The sequence below is a fragment of the Daucus carota genome, chromosome 4 (assembly GCF_001625215.2).
Source record: "Daucus carota subsp. sativus chromosome 4, DH1 v3.0, whole genome shotgun sequence".
NCBI lineage: Eukaryota > Viridiplantae > Streptophyta > Magnoliopsida > Apiales > Apiaceae > Daucus > Daucus carota.
This window is the reverse complement of record NC_030384.2, coordinates 51075075-51100889: the sequence shown is the minus strand read 5'-3', so window position 1 is coordinate 51100889 and position 25815 is coordinate 51075075. Positions and strand designations below refer to the sequence as shown.

Here is a 25815-nt window from a genome sequence, read left to right as displayed (position 1 = left end):
TTTTACAATAGTTCTGACTTACAAATAAATCATAATTTCAAATTTTATTTAATTGAAAATTTTAATTTATTATTTATAAATTAAAATTTCTTGGAAATATCCCCGGGCAGTTTCTTTTGATATTTCCACATAAATGGGTCCCTATGGATATATGAATTTGGTCACGACCATATACGGGTCAATCGGGACTGAATTGGAGCAGATATAACGAAGTTCGAGTTTTTGACGAATTGTCAAAGGGGTTTGTACACGGGAATTTCATGAAAATTTCACCGAGAAGTTTCTTCTGATATTTTCACATAAATGGGATCCTATGGATATATGAATTTGGTCACGACTATATTTGGGGCAATCGGGACTGAATCGGAGAAGATATAACGAAGTTCGAATTTTTGACGAATTCTCAAAGGAGTTAGTACACGGGAATTTCATGAAAATTTCACCGGGAAGTTTCTTTTAATATTTTCACATAAATGGATCCCTATTGATATATGAATTTGGTCATGACCATATTTGGGGCAGTCGGGACTGAATCGTAGCAGATATAATGAAGTTCGAGTTTTTGACGAATTTTCAAAGGGGTTTTTACACGGGAATTTCTCGAAAATATCACCGGGCAGATATTTTTGATATTTTCACATAAATGAGTTCCTATGGATATATGAATTTGGTCCGACCATATTTGGGGCAGTCGGGATTGAATCGTAGCTGATATAATGAAGTTCGAGTTTTTAACGAATTCCCAAAGGGGTTAGTACACGGGAATTTCTTGAAAATATCCATGGGCAGTTTCTTTTGATATTTCCACATAAATAGATCCCTATGGATATATGAATTTGGTCACGACCATATTTGGGGTAGTCGGGACTGAATCGAAGCAGATATAATGAAGTTCGAGTTTTTGACGAATTCAAAAAGGGGTTAGTACACGGGAATTTCATGAAAAATTTCATCGGGAAGTTTCTTTTGATATTTTCACATTGATGGGTTCCTATGGATATATGAATTTGGTCACGACCATATTTGGGGCACTCGGGACTGAATCGGAGCAGATATAACGACGTTCGAGTTTTTGACAAATTCTCAAAGGGGTTAGTACACGGGAATTCCATGAAAATTTCACCGGGAAGTTTCTTTTGATATTTTCACATAACTGGGTTCCTATGGATATATGAATTTGGTCACGACTATATTTGGGGCAATCGGGACTGAATCGGAGCAGATATAACGAAGTTCGAGTTTTTGACGAATTCTGAAAGGGGTTAGTACACGGGAATTTCATGAAAATTTCACCCGAAAGTTTGTTTTGATATTTTCATATAAATGGGTCCCTATGGATATATGAATTTGGTCATGACCATATTTGGGGCAGTCGGGACTAAATCGTAGCAGATATAATGAAGTTCGAGTTTTTGACGAATTCTCAAAGGGATAAGTACACGGGAATTTCTTGAAAATATCACCGGGCAGATTTTTTTGATATTTTCACATAAATGAGTGTTTATTAATATATGAATTTGGTCCGACCATATTTGGGGCAGTCGGGACTAAATCGTAGCTGATATAATGAAGTTCGAGTTTTTGACGAATTCTCAAAGGGATTAGTACACGGGAATTTCATGAAAATTTCACCGAGAAGTTTCTTTTGATATTTTCACATAAATGGATCCCTATGGATATATGAATTTGGTCATGACCATATTTGGGGCCGTCGGGACTGAATCGTAGCAGATATAATGAAGTTCGAGTTTTTGACGAATTCCCAAAGGAATTAGGTCACGGGAATTTCTAGAAAATATCACCAGACAGATATATTTGATATTTTTACATAAATAAGTTCCTATGGATATATGAATTTAGTCCGACCATATTTGGGGCAGTCGGGACTGAATCATAGCTGATATAATCAAGTTCGAGGTTTGAATGAATTCTCAAATGGGTTAGTACACGGGAATTTTTTGAAAATATCCCTGGAAAGTTTCTTTTGATATTTCCACATAAATAGGTCCCTATGGATATATGAATTTGGTCAGGACCATATTTGGGCAGTCGGGACTGGATCGGAGCAGATATAATGAATTTCGATTTTTTGACGAATTCTCAAAGGGGTTAGTACACGGGAATTTCTAGAAAATATCACCGGGCAGATATATTTGATATTTTTACATAAATGAGTTCCTATGGATATATGAATTTAGTGCGACCGAACCCTCAACCCTAAACCCTAAACCCCGAACCCCGAACACCGAGCCCCGAACACCGAGCCCCGAACACCGAGCCCCGAACACCGAACCCCGAACCCCGAACCCCGAACCCTGAACCCTCAACCCTCAACCCTGAACTCTTAACCCTGAACCCTCAACCCTGAACCCTACACCCTTCGGACTCAAAATTTGGATGAAATTTGGGTACCCCGTGAGAACTCGCCGAAAAGCTCGTTCTGGCATATATGCTCCATTTCGGGTCCGGAATTCACGAAATTTGGTTCGGTTCTTATTCTAATATCGATACGGACCTAAATATATGAAAATATCCATATGGTTTTCGGACTCAAAATTTGAACAAAATTTGGGTACCCTATGAGAACTCGCCGAAAACCTCATTCTGGGAAATCTGCTCCGTTTCCGGTCCAGAATTCGCGAAATTTGGTTCGGTTCTAATTCTAATATCGATACGGACCTAAATACTTGTACAATCTGGTTTGATTTTGTAGTCCAAATAATCCCGTACCATGACGTATCTGGAATAGTAGTAATTAGTGAAACAAAAATACTTGTACAAACCATCGACGTAACTCCGTCCCCAACGGTCCAAAGATGAAAATCTTTGTAATATTCGGAACCATTCATGAACATTGGGTACCCCATGAGAACTCGCCGAAAACCACGTTCTGGCAAATCTGCTCCGTTTCGGGTCCGGAATTCGAGAAATTTGGTTCAGGTCTAATGCAAATATCGATACGGACCTAAATATGTGAAAATATCCATATGGTTTTCGGACTCAAAATTTGAACGAAATTTGGGTACCCTAGGAGCACTCGCCGAAAAATTCGTTCTGGCAAATTTTCTCCATTTCGGGTCCGGAATTCGCGAAATTTGGTTCGTTTCTAATTCTAACATCGACACGGACATAAATATGTGAAAATATCCATATGGTTTTCGGACTCAAAATTTGAAGGAAATTTGGGTACCCCATGAGAACTCGCCGAAAAGCTCCTTCTGGCATATCTGCTCCGTTTCGGGTCCGGAATTCACGAAATTTGGTTCGGTTCTAATTCTAATATCGATACAGACCTAAATATGTGAAAATATCCATATAGTTTTCGGACTCAAAATTTGAACAAAATTTGGGTGCCTCATGAGAACTCGTCGAAAACCTCTTTCTAGCAAATTTGTTCCATTTCGGGTCCGAAATTCGCAAAATTTGGTACGGGTCTAATTTAAATATCGATACGGACCTAAATATGCGAAAATATCGATATGGTTTTCGGACTCAAAATTTGAACGAAATTTGGGTACCCCATGAGAACTCGCCGAAAACCACGTTCTGGCAAATCTGCTCCGTTTCGGGTCCGGAATTCGAGAAATTTGGCTCGGTTCTAATTCTAATATCGATATGGACCTAAATATGTGAAAATATACATATGGTTTTCGGACTCAAAATTTGAACGAAATTTGGGTACCCCATGAGAACTCGTCGAAAACCTCGTTTTAGCCAATTTGAACGAAATATACATATGCAACAATGTATGATCAATTATCACTGCTAAGACAATTAACAAGGATTGGTTTTCTTTTATACTAATAACTAAAATTACTAATCAAATTCAGAATAGGAAAACACATGGGATTCTAACTTCATTATCGAATTCATCTAGAATTGAAATTACTGATTAACATGCGACTGTTGATCCTAATCAGACAACACGAAAGTAATACATGCCAACTCTCGTTGCACACATATCATACCACTCAAAATCCACAATTAAGATAGAAATCTCATGGACACCAACAAAGCTCAGACCCTATATTTCTATAGCGGTAGTGTAAGCAGAGAGGTTTAATAACAAGTCGTCTATCGTGATTACACAGGGTGATAAAAATAGTTCAAGTTTACCACAAATTATGTTTCATTCACATAATCCTATGTTTACATGGCATAGTTCTAAATTCAATCATCCACTCTCGCTTCAGAAAGAATTAACAAACAACTTAGAAGTTAGCTACGCTCCTAAGAAGAATAAGCACGGCTCATGCAAAGAAATCAACGTACGTCACACAATCAAGCAATAAATATTCGTTACTAGACTACATCGATAAATCCATTAGAATCCCATGAAGGCGGTTAGTTCATAATCGAACTAATCGACATCATGGTTTCTAATGAAAACATGATAAATAAAAGACAAGAATTAAATAGAACAAAAATGCTTGAATTAATAATAAAGATCACACGTTACAGATTGAAGTTCACGATCTCGCTCGAAACTGTCACTTCCGCGCGAAGAACGATCCAATACAACTGATATTGTGCTTGAATGATTAAACTGAAAACTACGATATTATTCTCTATTCTTCCAACTACTACTCTACCGCTAGGGTTTTTACACACGAGAAATAAAAATGCATTGACTAAGTCAACCGGGCCTCGACCGCTGCGAAAATCCATCAGAAAAGCTGTAAAAATCGGCCCGGGAAGTTTCTGTGGGGCGCCACCGCGCTACACTAGCGCGGGCGCGCTAGTGTTGCAGACTGTAGCGCGGGCGCGCTACAAGTTAGCGCGGGCGCGCTACTGTCTGTGATGGCAGCTCTGATTCCTTATTTTTCAGCTCGTCCTCGCGTGCACGTCCTTCCTCGCTCCTAGTACCACTTCCGTAGGTGATCACGGTTGCATTTAGCATATGCAACAAGCCCTTTAAACCCCTAGATAGCTCTAGTGGACGAGTGTGCTCTCGTGAGGGTTTGCAGAAGATGTACCCACAAAATCCCAAGTCGTGATGAATCCACAATTCTCTATTCTTGCAAATAATGCACCAAAAACCAACCTAAAATGATAGAAAATCACTTCATCACCTCAACTCGTGACCTGCACAGAAAAACAATAAAAACACATCAAAAGACACTAAACACTTAAGTACAACCAACCAATTTAAGCGGAAATGAAGGCCTATAAGTGTGTATAAATACCACTTATCACACCCCCAAACTTAAACTGATGCTTGTCCTCAAGCGTCAAAGACACTAACAATAATACAATGCAATGCATGAATGCAACTACGTGATAAATGAGTGAACTATGAAGTAATCGCCTTGTCAATTATAATACCTCAGATTGTGCTAATGTTCTCAAATTTCACTTCTCTCGCTACCAAGTCAATTACTCTTCTATTTACAAGTGTGGAGTGCCAATGTGTGCAAGCATGCTCTTTTATTGAGACAAGACAAAAACTACTACTCCCACAGAATCCCAATCAAGAATCGTAAAAGTTTAAAACTAACACCCCGTCACTCAAGTCCAACTAAAAGCCAAGGTCCCAAAGAATGTCCACACCCTTCTATTTTATTCCTTATATTTTTTTGCTTTTTATTGGTGATTAATCGCTCGGTCTAAGGTCAGAGCGCTTCGCAGTGTAAATGCGTTACGAACACCACAAGACTTCACACACCAATTATTCACTCTATTTTAGTGGTTTATTTAACCGTGCAATGGTTGAGATCCCTAAAGATTTATGCACTAGTACCCATGTAGCGAGTGTTGGGTCAACAATCCCAAACCACGAGGGCTTTAGGTTGTTAGGCACAAAGTCCCCTCAGACTTAATTACTCGAGTACTAATGAGCTCAACCTAGTTAATTATACCACTTATTTTTCTAGTGAATTTATTACTACTAATTTTTTTTCTTTTCTTTTCTATTTATTTATTTTTTTTTTTTCTTTTAGAAAGGCATATCTACTCCTCAGTTCCCCCAAACTTAAGATTTACAGCCCTAAGCTGAAGGGTGTCCAACTCAATCCTAGAATTCATGGAATTTCGTCTAAATCCTATCTCAAGAACATATGTGAAGTACAATTTCCAACACAAGCAATTTCCAAGTACTAACCTAGCATTGCAATTGAAATTACTAATCAAGAACTAAGCACATAACTCATCATAGGCAATTAACTTGGCTTAACTTCATAATTCATGCAAATGCTCGTGATACTAACTATGACAAAAAATAGAAAAACGTGATAAATAATCAAAGCAAAATAAAAAAAAAAACGTGAACTACATGAACTAACTAACACATGCAATAATAAACTACATAATAATATGCTCTTCCTTAGATTACCACCCCCAAACTTAAAATTTTCAATGTCCCCATTGAAAGTGATAACAAGGCTAGAGCACCCACATACCTACTCGGAGTCCGAGTCCTCCCCCTCCTCTGCTGGAGGTGAATCAGGTGGAGGATACTGCATCCCTGCTCCGAATACTGGCCACTGAACTGTGACCCCCTGTGCCTGGAAAACACTACCTAGAGCCTGTGTCAAGTCAAAAGCAAACCTCTGGTGGATGTCATGCATGGTATCCATCCGTCTCGCTAGGCGGCGATAATGAGCATCTCCCATCGGTTCGGAGCTCCTCTCCGTCTGTGAAGTACCAGCTCCAGAAGCTCTAGGCTGCTCCCTCCTCACAAATGCTGGACGTCCCCCTGGCACCTCATCATATATGTACCCGAGGCCTCGAGGGTGGGGAACTCCTCCATCCCACTCCGTCATCCGACTGATCGCCGAATGATCAATAGGTGTTCCCGGCAACTGTAGTTGCTCGTTGGCTGGCCAACGAACACCGCTTGATCGACAGAGCTTCGTAACAATTGTGCCATATGGAATAGCACCAGTGGTTCCTCCCCGTAAGAACCTCAGCATCCCCTGATGAATAACATGTCCCAGATCAATATACTTGCCTGAGACAATCCCAAAGAGCAGAATCGCTCTATCCACTGTCACCTCATGCCCATGAGAAGATGGCATGATATTAGCACATATGAAGGCATTCCACGCCTTCGCATACCGGTTCAAAGCGGCTGCAGGAAAAGAAACATGTGCCGGCAAGGGAGGTGCAGTCATCTTCCAATGCGTGTCCGGTACACACATGTCATACACCAACCGCTCAAGATCAATCGGATCATCATCAAACCGGCGTTTGGCACGCCCAATCCTCTCAACAACCCAATCTTCTTCATTACGGCGCTTGGCACGCCCCCCAATGACTCTACGGATTGCATCCGCACTATAATCCACCCGGATTCCCCGCACCACCGTGAATCCATTGCGATTCTCCTTGGCATTAGCATAAAACTCTCGAATAATAGCCAAGGGAACCGCCTCCGGAGCCTCGCAAAAAGACTCCCAACCCCGCTCTTGAACCATGTTCAAAAGCTCACCATCTTCCGCCGTGGGTAAGAATCCCCTCTCCTTGACTAACGACTTATTCATAAGCCGTTGAAACTCGGTTCGTGCTCCATCAGAAGTGAACTCAACCTCACCCATCGAGGAAGAATCGCTAGATGTAGGGGCTTGGGTGCTTGTTCCTTGTGATCTTCGGGCTCTTTTGGGTGCCATTGGTAGAGATTTAGAGTTGCAAGAGGTTTGTGTGTAGTGGGTTTGAGAGATTGGATGAAGGTTGTGTGTATGGATGTGTATATATATTAGGGTTTAAAGAATTATAATGGGATTTGGAGATGGGTTTTGTGTTTATATAAGGATTGAAGAGTTGAGTTAGGGTTTTATGGGATGTATTTCGGGCTAGGCATGCAAAATTAGGATTGTGGGCTTTTTAAAACGAAAAAAAATAATTTTTGAGTGAAAATTCGGCTGACTCGGCAGTCAGTAGCGCGGCCGCGCTAAGTATAGCGCGGGCGCGCTGTGCAACTTAGCGCGGGCGCGCTGACACTAGCGCGGGCGCGCTAGTGTCTGACACCGGAGGCTGAATTTTTTCGATTTTTGTGTTTTTGAGGTTTACAATGGTACAATGTGGTTCCAATGCGTGGGTTGCCTCCCACGAAGCGCTTGTTTAACGTCGTTAGCTCGACGTGAAGTCCAGAATTAATCCGATTCCGACGAAGTATCCTGTGGAGGATACCTCGTTCCATAACCAAACGAATCCCAAGTAATATTAACATCTAGTGCCAAGAATGCTTCAGCAAGAGAGTCTGTTAATATATCAGCAAAACGACCAATTCGTTCTTCCACTGCGTCAATACGCCTGATTATCCTTCGGTACTGTGCTTCATTCAATGTTGAATCAGCAGATGTTTGAATTATGGATTGGTTACTCGCACTGCTAGAGAGTAGAGGACAAGTGTCTCCACATGCATTAGGAATTGAGTTTGAGTGAGCTCTAATTCTGTGCCAGTTAGTCATCTGGATTTCCTGAGTGACTTCGACCGCTTCATCTTCCTCTGATTCTTCCTCTTTTGGAATTTTCCACTTTAGGTCTCTGTGCTCAGCAGCGGCCAGGTTCTCTATCAGCTCGTAAGCATCATCAAAGCTCTTGCTCCAAAGAGTTCCTCCAGCTGCAACGTCTAACACTGCTCTACATTGACTATTAAGACCTCTGTAGAAGTAATGAATTGCCATTCCAGGAGGCATGTCATCTTCATTGAGATTTTCGAGAATCTTCTTGAATCGGTCCCAAGCTAGACAAAGATATTCTCCCGAGAATTGAGAGAATTTACCTTCAGTGTTTTTGAGAGCTGATACTTTAATTAGAGGATAAAACCTTGTACAGAATATTTTCTCCAACTTGTTCCAGCTATTAGTAGTGTTTGCCGAGAGAGAGATAAACCACGATCTTGCTACATCACGTAGCGTGAATGGGAAGAGTCTCAGCTTCACCAGATCCTTAGGTCCGATATTAAAATCCAAAGCAGTAATGAATTTCTCGAAATTCCTGAGATGCAGGTTTGGGTCCTCAAGAACTGACCCCCCAAATTGAATAGTATCTTGCAGCTTGAGAATGATTGATGGCTTGATGCGAATGCCACTGGCTGATATCGCTGGCTCAATTATGTCAGCCTTATTATCATTGATGTTCAAACGAGAAAATTCACGTGCTGCCACACCAACTGCTGTCCTTGCATAATTCATTGGTTCAGAATCAGAAGAAGAAGATGAATCCATTGCTTCCTTACGGGTTTGAGAACGTGTTTGCATAAACGCGATCCAATTACCTGAAATAAAGAAAAGAAGAAAAGTGAGAAGAGAATAGAATCCTAGTCAGTGAATTTTAATGCACACTGATGACAAGTACATAAACTAATTAATTAACACCGAGTCCCCGGCAGCGGCGCCAAAAACTTGTTCGGTGAAATCTACACGCAAGCGCACGTGATCACAAGTAATATATTTGTTCGTTCCCACAGAGACTGGTGAATTAAGAATACGCACCTATGCAACAATGTATGATCAATTATCACTGCTAAGACAATTAACAAGGATTGGTTTTCTTTTATACTAATAACTAAAATTACTAATCAAATTCAGAATAGGAAAACACATGGGATTCTAACTTCATTATCGAATTCATCTAGAATTGAAATTACTGATTAACATGCGACTGTTGATCTTAATCAGACAACACGAAAGTAATACATGCCAACTCTCGTTGCATACATATCATACCACTCAAAATCCACAATTAAGATAGAAATCTCATGGACACCAACAAAGCTCAGACCCTATATTTCTATAGCGGTAGTGTAAGCAGAGAGGTTTAATAACAAGTCGTCTATCGTGATTACACAGGGTGATAAAAATAGTTCAAGTTTACCACAAATTATGTTTCATTCACATAATCCTATGTTTACATGGCATAGTTCTAAATTCAATCATCCACTCTCGCTTCAGAAAGAATTAACAAACAACTTAGAAGTTAGCTACGCTCCTAAGAAGAATAAGCACGGCTCATGCAAAGAAATCAACGTACGTCACACAATCAAGCAATAAATATTCGTTACTAGACTACATCGATAAATCCATTAGAATCCCATGAAGGCGGTTAGTTCATAATCGAACTAATCGACATCATGGTTTCTAATGAAAACATGATAAATAAAAGACAAGAATTAAATAGAACAAAAATGCTTGAATTAATAATAAAGATCACACGTTACAGATTGAAGTTCACGATCTCGCTCGAAACTGTCACTTCCGCGCGAAGAACGATCCAATACAACTGATATTGTGCTTGAATGATTAAACTGAAAACTACGATATTATTCTCTATTCTTCCAACTACTACTCTACCGCTAGGGTTTTTACACACGAGAAATAAAAATGCATTGACTAAGTCAACCGGGCCTCGACCGCTGCGAAAATCCATCAGAAAAGCTGTAAAAATCGGCCCGGGAAGTTTCTGTGGGGCGCCACCGCGCTACACTAGCGCGGGCGCGCTAGTGTTGCAGACTGTAGCGCGGGCGCGCTACAAGTTAGCGCGGGCAGCTCTGATTCCTTATTTTTCAGCTCGTCCTCGCGTGCACGTCCTTCCTCGCTCCTAGTACCACTTCCGTAGGTGATCACGGTTGCATTTAGCATATGCAACAAGCCCTTTAAACCCCTAGATAGCTCTAGTGGACGAGTGTGCTCTCGTGAGGGTTTGCAGAAGATGTACCCACAAAATCCCAAGTCGTGATGAATCCACAATTCTCTATTCTTGCAAATAATGCACCAAAAACCAACCTAAAATGATAGAAAATCACTTCATCACCTCAACTCGTGACCTGCACAGAAAAACAATAAAAACACATCAAAAGACACTAAACACTTAAGTACAACCAACCAATTTAAGCGGAAATGAAGGCCTATAAGTGTGTATAAATACCACTTATCAGTTTTCAGACTCAAAATTTAAACGAAATATGGGTACCCCATGAGAACTCGCCGAAAACCTCGTTCTGGCAAATTTTCTCCATTTCGGGTCCGGAATTCGCGAAATTTGGTTCGTTTCTAATTTTAACATCGACACGGACATAAATATGTGAAAATATCCAAATGGTTTTCGGACTCAAAATTTGAACGAAATATGGGTACCCCATGAGAACTCGCCGAAAACCTCGTTCTGGCATATCTGCTCCGTTTCGGGTCCGGAATTCACGAAATTTGGTTCGGTTCTAATTCTAATATCGATACGGACCTAAATATGTGAAAATATCCATATGGTTTCGGACTCAAAATTTAAACCCTAAACCCTAAACCTCGAACCCCGAACCCTGAACCCTGAACCCTCAACCCTAAACCCTAAACCATAACCCTCACTCTAGTACTTCGTATTTCAAAAGTTAGGGTTAGGTTAGGGTTATGGTTATTTTACTTTTGAAACTAAACATAACCATAACCCTAATCTAACCTTAAAACTAAAAATAACCTAATCCTAAAACTAAACATAAACATAACCCTAACCTAACCCTAAAACTAAAAATAACCTAATCCTAAAACTAAACGTAACCATAACCCTCACTCAAGTACTTCCCATTTCAAAAGTTAGGGTTAGGCTAGGGTTATGGTTATTTTACATTTGAAACTAAACATAACCATAACCCTAACCTAACCCTAAAACTAAACATAACCTAATCCTAAAACTAAACATAACCATAACCCTCACTCTAGTACTTCGCATTTTAAAAGCTAGGGTTAGGCTAGGGTTATGGTTATTTTACTTTTGAAACTAAACATAACCATAACCCTAACCTAACCCTAAAACTAAACATAACCTAATCCTAAAACTAAACATAACCATAACCCTCACTCTAGTACTTCGCATTTCAAAAGCTAGGGTTAGGCTTGGGTTATGGTTATTTTACTTTTGAAACTAAGCATAACCATAACCCTAACCTAACCCTAACACCAAACATAAACTAATCCTAAAACTAAACATAACCATAACCCTTACTCTAGTACTTCGCATTTCAAAAGCTAGGGTTAGGCTAGGGTTATGGTTATTTTACTTTTGAAACTAAACATAACCATAACCCTAATCTAACCCTAAAACTAAAAATAACCTAATCCTAAAACTAAACATAAACATAACCCTAACCTAACCCTAAAACTAAAAATAACCTAATCCTAAAACTAAACGTAACCATAACTCTCACTCAAGTACTTCCCATTTCAAAAGTTAGGGTTAGGCTAGGGTTATGGTTATTTTACATTTGAAACTAAACATAACCATAACCCTAACCTAACCCTAAAACTAAACATAACCTAATCCTAAAACTAAACATAACCATAACCCTCACTCTAGTACTTCGCATTTCAAAAGCTAGGGTTAGGCTAGGGTTATGGTTATTTTACTTTTGAAACTAAACATAACCATAACCCTAACCTAACCCTAAAACTAAACATAACCTAACCCTAAAACTAAACATAACCCTCACTCTAGTACTTCGCATTTCAAAAGCTAGGGTTAGGCTTGGGTTATGGTTATTTTACTTTTGAAACTAGACATAACCATAACCCTAACCTAACCCTAACACTAAACATAAACTAATCCTAAAACTAAACATAACCATAACCCTCACTCTAGTACTTCGCATTTCAAAAGCTAGGGTTAGGCTAGGGTTATGGTTATTTTACTTTTGAAACTAAACATAACCATAACCCTAACCTAACTCTAAAACTAAACATAACCTAATCCTAAAACTAAACATAACCATAACCCTCACTCTAGTACTTCGCATTTCAAAAGGTAGGGTTAGGCTAGGGTTATGGTTATTTTACTTTCGAAACTAAATATAATCATAACCCTAACCTAACCCCAAAACACCAAACCCCAAACCCCGAACCCCCCCAAATCTCTCTCCTATCCCTCCACCTATACTACCACATCTCTGCCCACACAATCCTACCAACACTACCACCCATGTCATAATCTTCCAAATGTTGGTCTTGAGAGAGACTTGAAAAGTTTTAAGGAATTTTTTGAAAACCCTTCAAAACCCTAAACCATAAACCCTAAACCCATGTCATTATCTTCCAAATGTTGGTGTTGAGAGAGACTTGGAAAGTTTTAAGGAATTTTTTGAAAGCCCTTCAAAACCCTGAACCCCCGAACCCGGAAACCCCGGACCCCGGACCCCGGAACCCTGAACCCTAAACCCTAAACCCGGCACCCTGAACCTTGAACCCAGCACCCTGAACCCGGAACCCTGAACCCCGAACACCGAACCCCTGAACCCCGAACACCGAACCCCAAAATCCCAAAACCCACAACCCAAAACTCCAAAACCCCAAACCACAAACCCAAAACCCAAAACTCCCAGAACCCCAAACCCCAGACTTCGGACCCCTGACCCTGGACCCCGAACCCTAAAATGTGTCGATAAAATAATAAAAAATTTAAAAGTTTATATTAGATTAGATAAATTTGTAGAAATAGAGGTTGAATTCAATTTTGAAAGGAAGACGAGTATATGTTTAGTTAGAAAAATTAAAGTATTCAGAAATATGGTTTATACATATTTTTTTTAAAAAAATTCAATAGTCAATTTTTTTTCCATTTATGAAAATTTTAAAATTAATAAAATATAACTTTACTTTAAATAACTGATGCAGACGAGACCAAAAAATTGTTGACGATCCTCTAAATATATTTGATTAAAAAAGGTGATCCACTTGAGAATTAACCCAAATTTTATATATGTTACCCCAACCCTAAACCCTAACCACCACCACTCTGGAAACCCCAAACCCCCAATCCCCGAACCCCAAACCCCCAATCCCAACTAGGAACTCCGAACCACAAAATCCCGAATCCCAAATCCTAAACCGTGAACCCCAAACACCAAAACCACCAAAACCCCGCCTAGAACCCCTAACCCCCAAACCACAAACCTAAACCCCTAACCCCAAACTCAGTAACACCAAACACCGAAATCCCCAAAGCCCTCAAAAGCCCAAAAGCCAAAACCCCAACCCTAAAACCCAAACACCAAATCCCCCGAACCACAAAACCCCAAAACTTAAACCTAAAACCCCAACCCCGAAACTGATTGGTTAACTGTATATGTGTATGAATTAACTAAATAAAATAAATTAAATTTTAAATTACTTAAAGCGAATCTAAAATTTTATTAGTAACTAATTAGATGAGTTCTAATTAAACAATGAAAAATAGTCTAATTAGATGAGTTATAAGTATATAATGAAATGAAATGATTAATCATATCATATAATAAAAAATTGTATTGATTAATTTATATATGATTAATATCATGATCAAAATTTCATAGAATCAAAGTTGAAAAATGAATATTTTCTTATCGGTTAAGTGTATAATGTCGTAGACTGATTTTATTAAAATAAAGGATTAGGAGTGAGCAAAATCGAACCGAACCGTGCAAATTCAGTTCGGTCCTTAAAAGAATATATTTCGGTCCTAACGGAATTGTCCAAACAATATATAATATATGTTTATATTTATATAATAAATATCTTATATACTGTAATAATAATATATAATTTGTAAATGTTATTAAATATATCTTTGATGAAGTGTTGGTGATTGATAAATATTATTTTTTTTACATAATTCATAAAATTTAATTTTATTTATAATTTAATTTTTATTTTTATTTTAAAATTTTGGTTCTTTTGGGTCGGTCCGGACGGAATTATTTCAGTCCAGTCCATGATATAATTTCGGCCCGGGTTTGGAGTCTCTGGACGCTCTGAAGGCGATTTTTTGATTTGTTTTCATCTTTGAACATCATTTGGGGCAAGGTGGGCTAGTTACGTCCTTGTTGACGGGGCGTTTCAATTGTAGAACGAATAGGAATACGCCTATACTGATCTATTCTTTTGCGCTCTTGTCTTACTGAATGGATAAAGGGAAAGCTCTGCAGACGTCGTTCCAGAAGCTTAATTTGAACCCTAATTCCAATAAGTCTACCAGTGCCCATACTATCCAATCGCCCAGTAAGTACAGATCTCTCTAAAATGTTTATGATAGTGAAAATATTGTTTATCTAATCAGTGATTTGAATTGATTAAGCAGTATTAACAGTTGAGAAGCGAAAACCTGTTCCAACTTTGGTTACTTTATGCATTCAAGTAATTGGAAGTCATTTGGAAGATATCATCGACGACTTGCCCCAAATTGCTTTTAAGTTACCCTCTCATGTTAAGGTTAGTAATTGACTGATTGGTTCACATTATCGTGATGATTTGCAGAATGGTGATCCAACAAACACAAACACACACACCCACACACATCTAGGAGGACTATTTTTTCACTAATTAAACAGATTTGAAAAAAGTATAATCCGAACGAGGCCTTAAAAGTTGAAAGTGATGTAAATATAACGTTATTGTCATTATACAGGATTCATACCATCATCTATTATATTGAGATAGTAATAGTTATCAATTTCAATACAAGCAACAAAACAAATTAGTTTTCCATACACATCCTTGCTGTAGGGCAATACACATTCTTGAACCCTCTAATTGTTTCTTCTCTAACTTTCAGCTCACGGTCATTATCTCTTGAATTTCAACAGTCTCAATTGTTCTTGAATTTTAGTAAATACTAAATGAGCAGAGACTGAGCTTTATAAGTTTATAAAAAAATTTAAGAGATTCAGGTCTTCTTTAGTCATTTGATTTAAGGCCTTTTTCCTGCATTTTCTTCTATTGGCATGTGCTAGATAACAATAGCAGCGATTGCAAGAAGAAGAAGGTTACTGGATGATAATGTGATGATGGCACTGGCTGAGAGTTCATGGGATATCCTTGATGTATCTGATTCAGATGTGTCTGATTATGGAATATCAGTAGTAGCGAAGAGATTTAAATGTCTACGAGCAGCTGATATAAGGTATATATTGTGAGTTAAATAGGTTTAGTAGCTTAAGAGATAAGACTGTATATACTGGAGGCTTGTTACGTGGTTCTATTCTTAGCTATTTTCCAAAGTTTTATTTTATCTTCTGGCCATTTTATTAAAAAAATACTGCCTCTTATCTTTTTGGATATAATCTGACAGAAGAAGAGCGTGTAGAATATTTGAGAATAACTTTGGAAATTTTGAGGAAGGAACGATTATACGCAAAGGTTTTTAAACGTGAATGCCAATAGGTATGAGATGGATACCTATTGATCCGTGTACCGTAATAGAAGTGTATAACAGTATATATTGGAAGGTTGATTGTCTTTTTTCCGCGGCTGATATATACCGATTTAGACGTTAGTCGTGGTATAAGGGCTAAGAAATATAGAAAATTCTTTGCGTCTTTTGCGGTTAAAAGTAAATGTCTTGTTGTTATGAATTTCCTCTATCGCATGGACTGACACCTCTTCTTGCAATCCACTAACAAAACTGTTAACATAGTATTCTTCAGTTGGCTGTGGTAGTTCCACCCTAAACTGCTCTATAGAAACCTCCAATTGTTGACAATACTGTCATATTGAGGCCTGCTGTTTCAGATTTTTAAAATTTCATATATGAATCCTGCTCTTATACCAAACCTGGCCAGGAATCGAGTACAAAAATCCTCCCATTCTAATGTTGTCACTCCAGAATTCATCACCTATACCAACTCTTGGCTATCCCTTCCGGATATATTCCAGCCACTTAAGATTTTTTCTTGCCTGGCACCTCAAAGATCTCGTAATGATAACAATCTTGAATTCCTGCCTAACCTCCGATTCACCAAAAAGAACTACTACCTCCGTTTTTTAATATTTGACGCTTTGACTTTGGGCACGTACTTTTAAGTGTTTTGACCGAGTAGTTTAAAATATTATTTTTCAAATTTTCTTTTTCTGAACAAAAATATATAATCAAAAATTTAATTCACAAAAAAAAAATCAATCAAAAATAATAAATTTTACTATCCGGTCAACTTACCTAAAGATGTGTGCCAAAAGTCAAAGCGTCAAATATTAAAAAACAGAGGGAGTACAAATCCACTTAAATTGTACTTGAGTCCAATTTAAACAGAAAAAACCTGTAATCACTTATAAATGACTTGGATTATAGCTAATTCTAACAATACAGTAACAGATCTAAGAGTTACAGTGAAGAACAGAACACCTGAACTGAATTTATCTCTGAGATTATTTATGCGATCAATTAGATTGGTAGGCTCGCTGGACTCGGTTTTAGATGCACAACACATACGAAGCAGCGTCTGATCATAAACTGAAGCTCTCATACCAATTTGTTAAGAAGTGCACTTTGTATTATCTGTTTTATGAATGTTTTGAGATTTTGTGTATGTTTAAGCTATGATCAACAAAAGAATTAGAAAAAAGAGAATTATCGCTAGATTAAGGCTAATAACAGATAGGAATTGAGAGATTTTGAGTAATCTAAGCAAAAGAGATGAAGATTAGAGAGAAAAAGTTGTTATAGAGAGAGAAAATGCAGAGAATTTGGAGAGGGAAGGAGGAAGGGAAAACATTTCCATTTTCTCATAATGCTTTAAAAGTTAACAGAATTATAGTATGAGCTGGTATTTATAGCGCAAGTGCTATACTACAGTAATCGACTAAACTGCCCTTGCTAATTCCACTACTAAAATTCAGGCATCCTTATAACAGTCCTAACAAGTCAAAGTTCATTTTCTTCATAAAGGATAAGGAGTGACCACACACCTTACTGGAAGACCTCTTGAGCTTTGGCACATTATTGATAAACAAGTGACAACACTCTACGCAGAATCTTATATGTTTTAAAAAGAAATTATTTGTGAAATTGTGGACTTGTTTCTTCTCTTTATGTTAATCTGAATTGTATTTTTATGCTACAACTTGATGCTAATTAATCACTAATATTATTACCTTGTGCTCAATTACTTTCAAAATGTTACCTATTGTCACTTCAAGTCATGTTGTTTCATAGAATACTTTTGTGCAGCCGATGTAGCAAAATCTCATCAATTGGTGTTTCTCAGATTCTGCAGCATTGTGATTCATTACAAATTTTAAGATGGGGGTAAGCTTCTTTAAATAAGAAATAATTCAGGAACCTGTGAAAAATATTAGTTCCAATGCCAAATTTATAGAACTACCTTGCTCTTGGTTTTTGTTGAATTTTAACATTTAGGGGATGCTGAGTTGCGCTGTTGAAGGTTTAGTATTACAGGATTGTAAACGGAGTGCATGACACTACAACTGATATCCTCCTAACTTAATGTTTTTGTATCTATTAGAGCAGAAAGTTCCTACTCCAACTTAGAACAGATGAAACTGGCTTCCGCTAATATTCATGTAAACATTATATACTATTTCTGATCTGCATACAAGGCCCAGGGCTATAGATCTGTACATCTTCTATAACATTGTTCCATTTCAGAATGAATCAATGGACTGTGAACTCTAGTTCACACTAATCCTGACTAAACTTTGTGTTTCAAAGGCCACCGCCACCCATCCACTTCCTGTTATAAGTGGCCTAAAATACTGGGTTTAATAAGGGTACAGATTTGATAAGGTATGATTGTTAATCTTGATATCAGGCTATGAACCTATAGTAACTGTGCAGAGGGTGCCTGCGGAGTGAGCTTACTGCTCGTTGCTGTTTGGGGATCTTGAAACCTACCCTAGATAACGTTGAAGGAGAGTCTTGGGAGGAACTTGTTACTGCCGAGATTGGTCAAGGTGCATATTCACTTCGCTGGCTTGTTTGGGTATGATGTTCTGATCTTTGCAATTCATATTTCTTGTATAATTTTGTGAGAAATTCTTTTGTTGCTTAAAATATTTATTTTCGTCTTAACAGCCGAAAATAGATAAAGATTCATTGGATACTTTATCGAGTGAATGCCCACGCATTATAGTAAATCCGAAGTCTTCACCCTTTGGCTATAGAGGGGTGTATGTTCCATGTGAAGCATTGATGGGAACAGTGCTTGATGATTTCATACTCAAAGATATTGATGCAGGGACATGGAGCGTTAAAATTGCAACATCTTCATCTGTTGTTAATTCTAATGCGTTGCCAATAGCAGAAAGATTTAGACTTGCTTTTGCCGAGAGAGATGCTCGATTGGCACCAAAACGAGCCAAAAATGCGAGGCAGCATAAAAGACGCGCAGAGAGAGATTGGGTTGCAGTGAGCACTGACGCAAAAGCAATTGCTCTGGCAAGTAAAACTCAACAGACTTGGAACTAGAAATGTAACTTGCATGTGTGCATAAATAGAGCCTTGTTAAAAATGTAAACAATATGAGCTTCTCTGTGTATATGAAAGATTGAACATTTTGGCTGTCTGTAACTGTTTCTTGAACGTAGTTCGGTACAACATATTAAGAACCAACTGTTTCTCGATCCTAGTGTGTGACACGTTAAAAAATTAATAATACTTATGTTATTATAATACTCCTTCTGTTTTAAGACTCCTTCCAAATATAGTTTTCATAATATTTTTTCTAAATTTTTTTCCCGAGTACAAGTTTTATTCGAAAAAAAATAAAAGTATTATGGAACGTATATTAATCACCGGGACGGAGGGAGTTCTATTTTACCTGTGGTATCCTATTGAAATATGAATAATTGAATATCAAGAACCAATTATTTTTCAATTCTAGTTCAGTGTGACATGTTAAGAACTCAATGATACTTGTATTAATATTATTGTAGTTTTATTTTTACTTGGTCTTGTGTCAATGGTTTTCAGGGTTTTACGATACAAAACATGAGTGCATAAGGCCTAATATCAGTGATTCACACCGGCATCAAAATAATTATTAATCAATCAAGCATCCACGTCCATCTAAACTAATCCGACCGTGAATGGAAAGATTGCGGAAAATGGTGAATGAGATAGCCTATACACCATTGAGTTGGAAAGGAGGAGGACTTTCCAAGCTCTCCGCTATCCAACTCTCTCTCATCCCAATCCTCTCCCTGACTTCCACTCTCTACAAAATCATTCTCTCCTTCCGCCGCCACCTCTATCGCTCACGTTTCCTACCTAACCACCGGTACTTACTTCATAATCATATATTTATTTGCTTTTACGGTTTCGGGTTCTGTGGAAAGGTATATGGCTAATTGGTGTACGATATGCTCTAAAATTGGACCTGATCCCTAAGTTTTACACCTTATATCTGTTTCATAGTTTTAAATATTTTTTGTCCTAAATTTAATTATGCCCAAGGTTGCCTGTGCCGGTTATTAGTGTTGGGAATCTCAGTTGGGGAGGTAATGGGAAGACTCCCATGGTCGAGTTCATAGCTAAATGGTTGCTTCATTCTGGAGTTTCACCTCTCATTCTCACTAGGGTTTTTACCTATTCCTTGTTCTTTCCATTTCATTTTCCTACTTATTACCTTTCCCGTAGAAGGACTTATTATTTATAATAGTTTTGGCTGACAGGGTTATGGTTGCGCTGATGAAGCTAAAATGCTTCAAAGGCATTTTAATGGTACCTCAGCAAGGATAGGTGTAGGTGCAAATCGGGCAGCCGTTGCTGCCCCTTTTCTTAAACGCCACAAGAGACTTTGTTCTGAACAGATTGGAGGAAGTTTTCTGGATTCAAGCACAATACAAGTTGTGATTCTAGATGATGGGATGCAGGTTAAATTCTTTGATCATTTTCCGACTCCTTTTCTTTTAACTATTTAATTCTTCCATATATAATTTTTTGTAGTATGATAGTATACCAGATTTGTTTCTGATACAGATTTATATAATTAATTCTTTTTCTTCGATGAACTAATATAAACCAGATTATAATCACAAAATATTCTATTGTAAAGAAAAGATGGTTTTAACTGCTATCTGTGTCTCTTAGCATTAATTTTAACTACTGATTCATATTTTAAGTTATGGAAATGATTGGGATCATAACTTGTAAGCTGTACTTATGGACTTGTCACTTGTATATACTTTTAAGCAGCATCTACATTTGTGTCGGGATGTGGATATTGTAATGGTAAACGGGATGATGCCATGGGGTAATCGTAATTTACTTCCCCTTGGTCCCTTACGGGAGCCGTTGACTGCACTGAAGCGAGCTAATATAGTTGTCATTCATCACGCAGACTTGGTATGTTTTGCTCCTTTTGTCAAAACAAGTGATTTGCTTGAAATTCTATAAAAATGAACGCTCCTTGGCTTATTACAATTAAATGTGTACGTGCATTAGCATATTGCACCAAAGGAGACAATGAACCTTATAAGAGCATCATGTATATTTGCAGATGTTGGAGCAGGAAATTAAGGTCATCGAATCAACAATTCGTGAAAACAATAAAGCTGTTTCAATATACTATGCTAAAATGACTCCTTCACACTTATTTGCCGTGGGAAAAGTTTCTTGTGAACTACCTTTGTTGGCTATACATAACCGGACTATTTTATGTGTATCTGCTATTGGTTGTGCTAATTCATTTGCCCGAAGTGTTGAGAAGGTATCTTATTGCATCTGTGATTGTAAACATTGATACAAGCAGTTGTGTAGTATTTTTTTTAGTTTGAAATATAGGTATAAGTCTTTCAATGGCAGGTAAGACCAAGATGTGTTGATAGGATGGACTTCAGTGACCATCACGTATTTCAAAGAGAGGTACGTCACCAGTCTCTATAGCCTAAAACTCAATTAAGTTTTGTATGGTAGGTCTGAGTTGTATATTTCTGTTTTATTTATCATTAAGACACGAGTGAATCTTCAATTAGTTAGTTTTGGTATATAGGTGCTTGTATTTTTGTTGCTTGAATTTTACTGCAACAAATAAAAGTTGATTTAGAGTTCACACTCAGTAGATACAAGAGAATTTTGTATCATCTCATGTGTCTATGCTCGTAGTTCAGAAGTTGATTTAGAGTTCAGACTCACTAGATACAAGAGAATTTTATGTTATCGCATGCATCTATACTTTTTTGTTACTTTATATAGTGCAGTTCAAACTTCAATATTGTAAGCATATTCTCCTTTGTTGCATATTAATGTAGGATGTCGAGAAGATCATGCTGCGACTACAAGAACTTGTTGTGAAGTTCGGTTCCGAGCCTATTGTAATTGTTACGGAAAAGGTTAGTTGATATTTAATAACGGCAAAGTGTAACTTCAATCCATCAGAGTTTAGCGTTTGTTCACATATATACAAAATGAGTTATTTATCAATTAGGCCACTTGTTAATGAAATCACCGACATATTTTTGGTCTCATTTGCACTACTCATTTCAAATTAAATTACATCTTGATTAATTTTTGCAAAGTTAGGTCAAAATAAATGTTTTTTGTTAAATTATATGACATGAATTTGATTGGGATTTGAGGTGAATACAAATTTAAGAGTCTCAACTCCAACAATATTCTTTATACTTGTTCTCAAGTTAATATTTTATTCTTGTTTGGACTTGTATATGACACAAAATCAAATGTAATTGGAAGGAATGGATATTTTACTGTAAAAAATAAGTTAAGATTTTTGTAGTGGCTCTTAACTTTGAGGAGAGAGGAGAGAGAAACAAGAAGCTCTTAGTGATATGAAGAGCTACTAAGAGTCTCTTGGAGCAAAAATTTCTTTCTCCCTCCTCAAATTTCAATTTAAGAGCTCATTTAAGAGTCTCTTGGAGATGCTTTAAGTTCAAAAAATAGATCAAAGAAATTGACACGAATAGAGGTTGAATTTAATTGAAAAAGGAACACAAGTACATGTTTGGTTAGAAAAAACAAAGTACTAAGAAAGATGGGATATACTTAGAAAAACTTCAATATTCAACTTTTTACATATTTAATTTTTTTTTAAATTAACAAAATGTAACTTTTTTAAATTAGTGATGCAAACGAGACCAAGAATTTGTCAGTGACCCGCTTGATATATTCGAACGAAATAGGTGACCTAATTGATAATTACCATAGTCAAAACCTAAACTTGACTACATCTGACCTAAACTAATAAGAGGTCATATTGTAACTTTATTTTAATTATCAAGACGGTTATTTTTCTTTGTTCTCCTCTTTCCCATCTTCCTGTATTTGTCTACCTCCAACCTTTTCTTTTAACTACTCACATCTCTCATCTTCTTCAATGGACTAGATATTACTGGTTCCAATTCAATAATATGACCAAGAATTGGAAAAGCCATAATTGGAGTTTTTGAAGAAAATGATGTTGACTAAAGTAATGACATAGTAAGCCTTATTAACACAATCAATATACTTATATAAAGGAGAAGCGAGGGGCGTGTATGTGGCGCCTCTCGCATCGCTCCGTTCTATTTTTCTAATTTTCTGGAATTTTTGGATGAAAAATATCAAAAATTAAAACTACCTTTTTTAGTTTTGGGTATATTAGAAGCAAGTGTCAGAATCTGATTTTGTTTCAGATTATTTATGAAATATAATAGCTTGAAAATTTTAATCTGATTTTGTTTCAGATTATTTAATTATGGGAAAGAGTAGCACACAAGTCTCTCTGCACCTATAAATACCCCTACAGATTGTATGATTTTAGATCATTAAAAACACAACCTCCTCTCTCTCAATACCACAACCCTACCTCTTTCTGGTGATAATTCTATTGCTCGATTTCTAACTCGGTGGTGCTGCTCTTCTGCAACAATAAGTGAAGGCTGTTTATACAGTATTAAAAAAATAAAAGTTGTTGCAAGTAAAGGTAGTTATAGACCGCTATGTGGGAGTCGACAAATCCAAACATAAGAAAAGAATATAGTCTTGACATGATATTGATGGGTGATATCAATAAATTAACTATTAGCGATGTATGTTTGTTGATTATTCTTTTATAATATTTGTTTTGTTCATCGGACATGTTTGTTGTTAATTTTTATATGATTTACTTTGTATACGGGAAAAAATTATTCATGCATTATCCGTTTGCTCCGTTCAAGCAACTTTTAAGTGAAGGTTATTTATACACTATTAAAAAATAAAGATTGTTACAAGCAAGGGTAGTTAGATGTTTTTGTGCACAATCAATCCAAAAAAATTGGAGGAAGGTGAACATGATTACTTTTCAAAAAAAACGCAAATAAAATTAAGATTCGTCGTACTTTAGTTGTTAATTACATTTATAAATTTATTTTCATTTTTTCACCATGAATTATAGTCCAGTTTTGTAATTTTATATATTACTATTATTGGTATTACATCAATATTTTAATAATATAAAATTTATTTTATCCGATAAATATTAATTTTGAATCATTATTATACTTTTATAGACAGCCACAAAATTATTTTATTCTACAAATATTAATATTAAATCATTAATATAATTTTTATAGGCCGCCGCAACGCGCGGCTTCTCAACTAGTTATATATAATACATAAATATTTATGTAAAATTAAATTAATGATATAAATCGAAAAGACATGCGTGTCGCGTCCCCCATCCCCTGATGTATGGGAGTATAACTTTGTAATATACCATCTATGCAAATGTATACCTTTGTGCACATCATTTTCCTTGCTATCATCCTTTGTTTCAAAATTTTCATGTTCAGGATTATGATCGAGATCCCAATATGTTTGGAGAGTTGGACCCTTTTGAGGTTCTGGTTCTCTGTTCGAAGCTGCAGATTGTATCCCGTGGTGGTTGTACAGATGAGCATTTTAAGAAGTATATGAAGTGGTTTCTGAAAGCTTTTAATTTGGAAAGAGCATGGTAAGGCCTTAAAAGACATTGGACTTGTGCACTGAAGTCACAAAGATTCTGATATGACTCCTCTCCATAACTCTTGATATATCTATATCATGGGTTGAAATAGATGAAGGTTGGTATCTAACTTTCTAAAAGACATTCCCTTGGGCTACCATTACGAGGCCATGGTTTTGTCTAGGATTGAAAGCAATTGCAGTCTTCATCGGAAAACAACTGAAAAGGCACCAGTGATCGTCTATAGCACTCTCTTTTGCAACTACTAGTTCCTTTTAATTACTAAAGGAAACTTGTTGTTTATAAGATTATATAGGTAATAATGTATCTTGTATTTTTTTAATATTATATGTATTATGTAGTAAAAAACTAATGACTATATATAATATTAACGTAGATTATGTGCTACGTATGTAGTTATGTACTAGTATATATTACCATGTTACATAATTTTTCTTTGTTACCATTAATTTCTGTATCTGCGAAACTTGTTCTTCCAAAAGGTGAAGTGTATATGTTTTGTCCAACCAATTGCTGTCATCAAAACATCTGGAAAGAAAATTATTAAGTGACACTACAATTGTTGAATTGCTGATGCGGTGGTTAACTATTTGCATGCATTTTGAGGTTCAATAAATTTTAGTTCAATAACATTTTCGAAATTATTTTATTTAAATAAAAGTTTAAACGTCAAATTTTTATGCAGGAAAAAAGATTTTTAAAAAAATATTCATTTCTTTACGTTTTTTTTTTGCATTGCTTGACACATATTTTAAGGTGCATATGAAACATAGTTTTATAAAAAAAATTTGAAAATTTTCTTTTTATATAAAATTTTAGAGAATAAATATTTATTCAGAAGAAAAAAATTCAAAATAATTTATCAATCTATATTTAACAGGATTCTCTCAATATTTTACTGGAGTCTCGAAATGCGTTGCTAGGACACAGGGAAAAAAAAATTTTAAAAATATATTCATTTCTTTACGGTTTTTTTTTTGCATTGCTTGACACATATTTTAAGGTGCATATGAAACATAGTTTTATAAAAAAAAATTGAAAATTTTCTTTTTATATAAAATTTTAGAGAATAAATATTTATTCAGAAAAAAAATTCAAAATAATTTATCAATCTATATTTAACAGGATTCTCTCAATATTTTACTGGAGTCTCGAAATGCGTTGCTAGGACACAAGAAAAA

The 25815-nt window shown here is 36.6% G+C and overlaps 2 protein-coding genes and 1 pseudogene across 6 annotated transcripts; 2 read left to right on the top strand and 1 right to left on the bottom strand.

The window, feature by feature from the left end:
* The window catches only part of LOC135152329 (cytochrome P450 CYP72A219-like), a 25025-nt pseudogene extending 15858 nt beyond the window's left edge, over positions 1 to 9167 (bottom strand).
* Positions 9168 to 14691: 5524 nt separating this feature from the next.
* LOC108219061 (uncharacterized) lies at positions 14692 to 19364 on the top strand. 5 transcript variants are annotated; one of them, XM_064092371.1, is made up of 6 exons: positions 14692 to 14957; positions 15046 to 15167; positions 15689 to 15858; positions 17902 to 17979; positions 18529 to 18673; positions 18766 to 19364. In XM_064092371.1, exons 1-6 carry the CDS (start codon positions 14861 to 14863, stop codon positions 19156 to 19158), a joined length of 1005 nt encoding a protein of 334 aa, XP_063948441.1. In that variant the 5' UTR covers positions 14692 to 14860; the 3' UTR covers positions 19159 to 19364. The 5 variants fall into 5 exon arrangements, with proteins under 5 accessions (XP_063948441.1, XP_063948440.1, XP_063948442.1 ...); XM_064092370.1 differs by having other exon boundaries at positions 15034 to 15167; XM_017392312.2 differs by having other exon boundaries at positions 14694 to 14957; positions 15037 to 15167.
* A 238-nt stretch (positions 19365 to 19602) lies between these two features.
* LOC108215660 (probable tetraacyldisaccharide 4'-kinase, mitochondrial) lies at positions 19603 to 25091 on the top strand. The gene is made up of 8 exons (XM_017388195.2): positions 19603 to 19969; positions 20146 to 20269; positions 20364 to 20564; positions 20887 to 21036; positions 21191 to 21400; positions 21496 to 21555; positions 21942 to 22022; positions 24462 to 25091. Exons 1-8 carry the CDS (start codon positions 19779 to 19781, stop codon positions 24624 to 24626), a joined length of 1182 nt encoding a protein of 393 aa, XP_017243684.1. The 5' UTR covers positions 19603 to 19778; the 3' UTR covers positions 24627 to 25091.
* Positions 25092 to 25815: the final 724 nt, after the last annotated feature.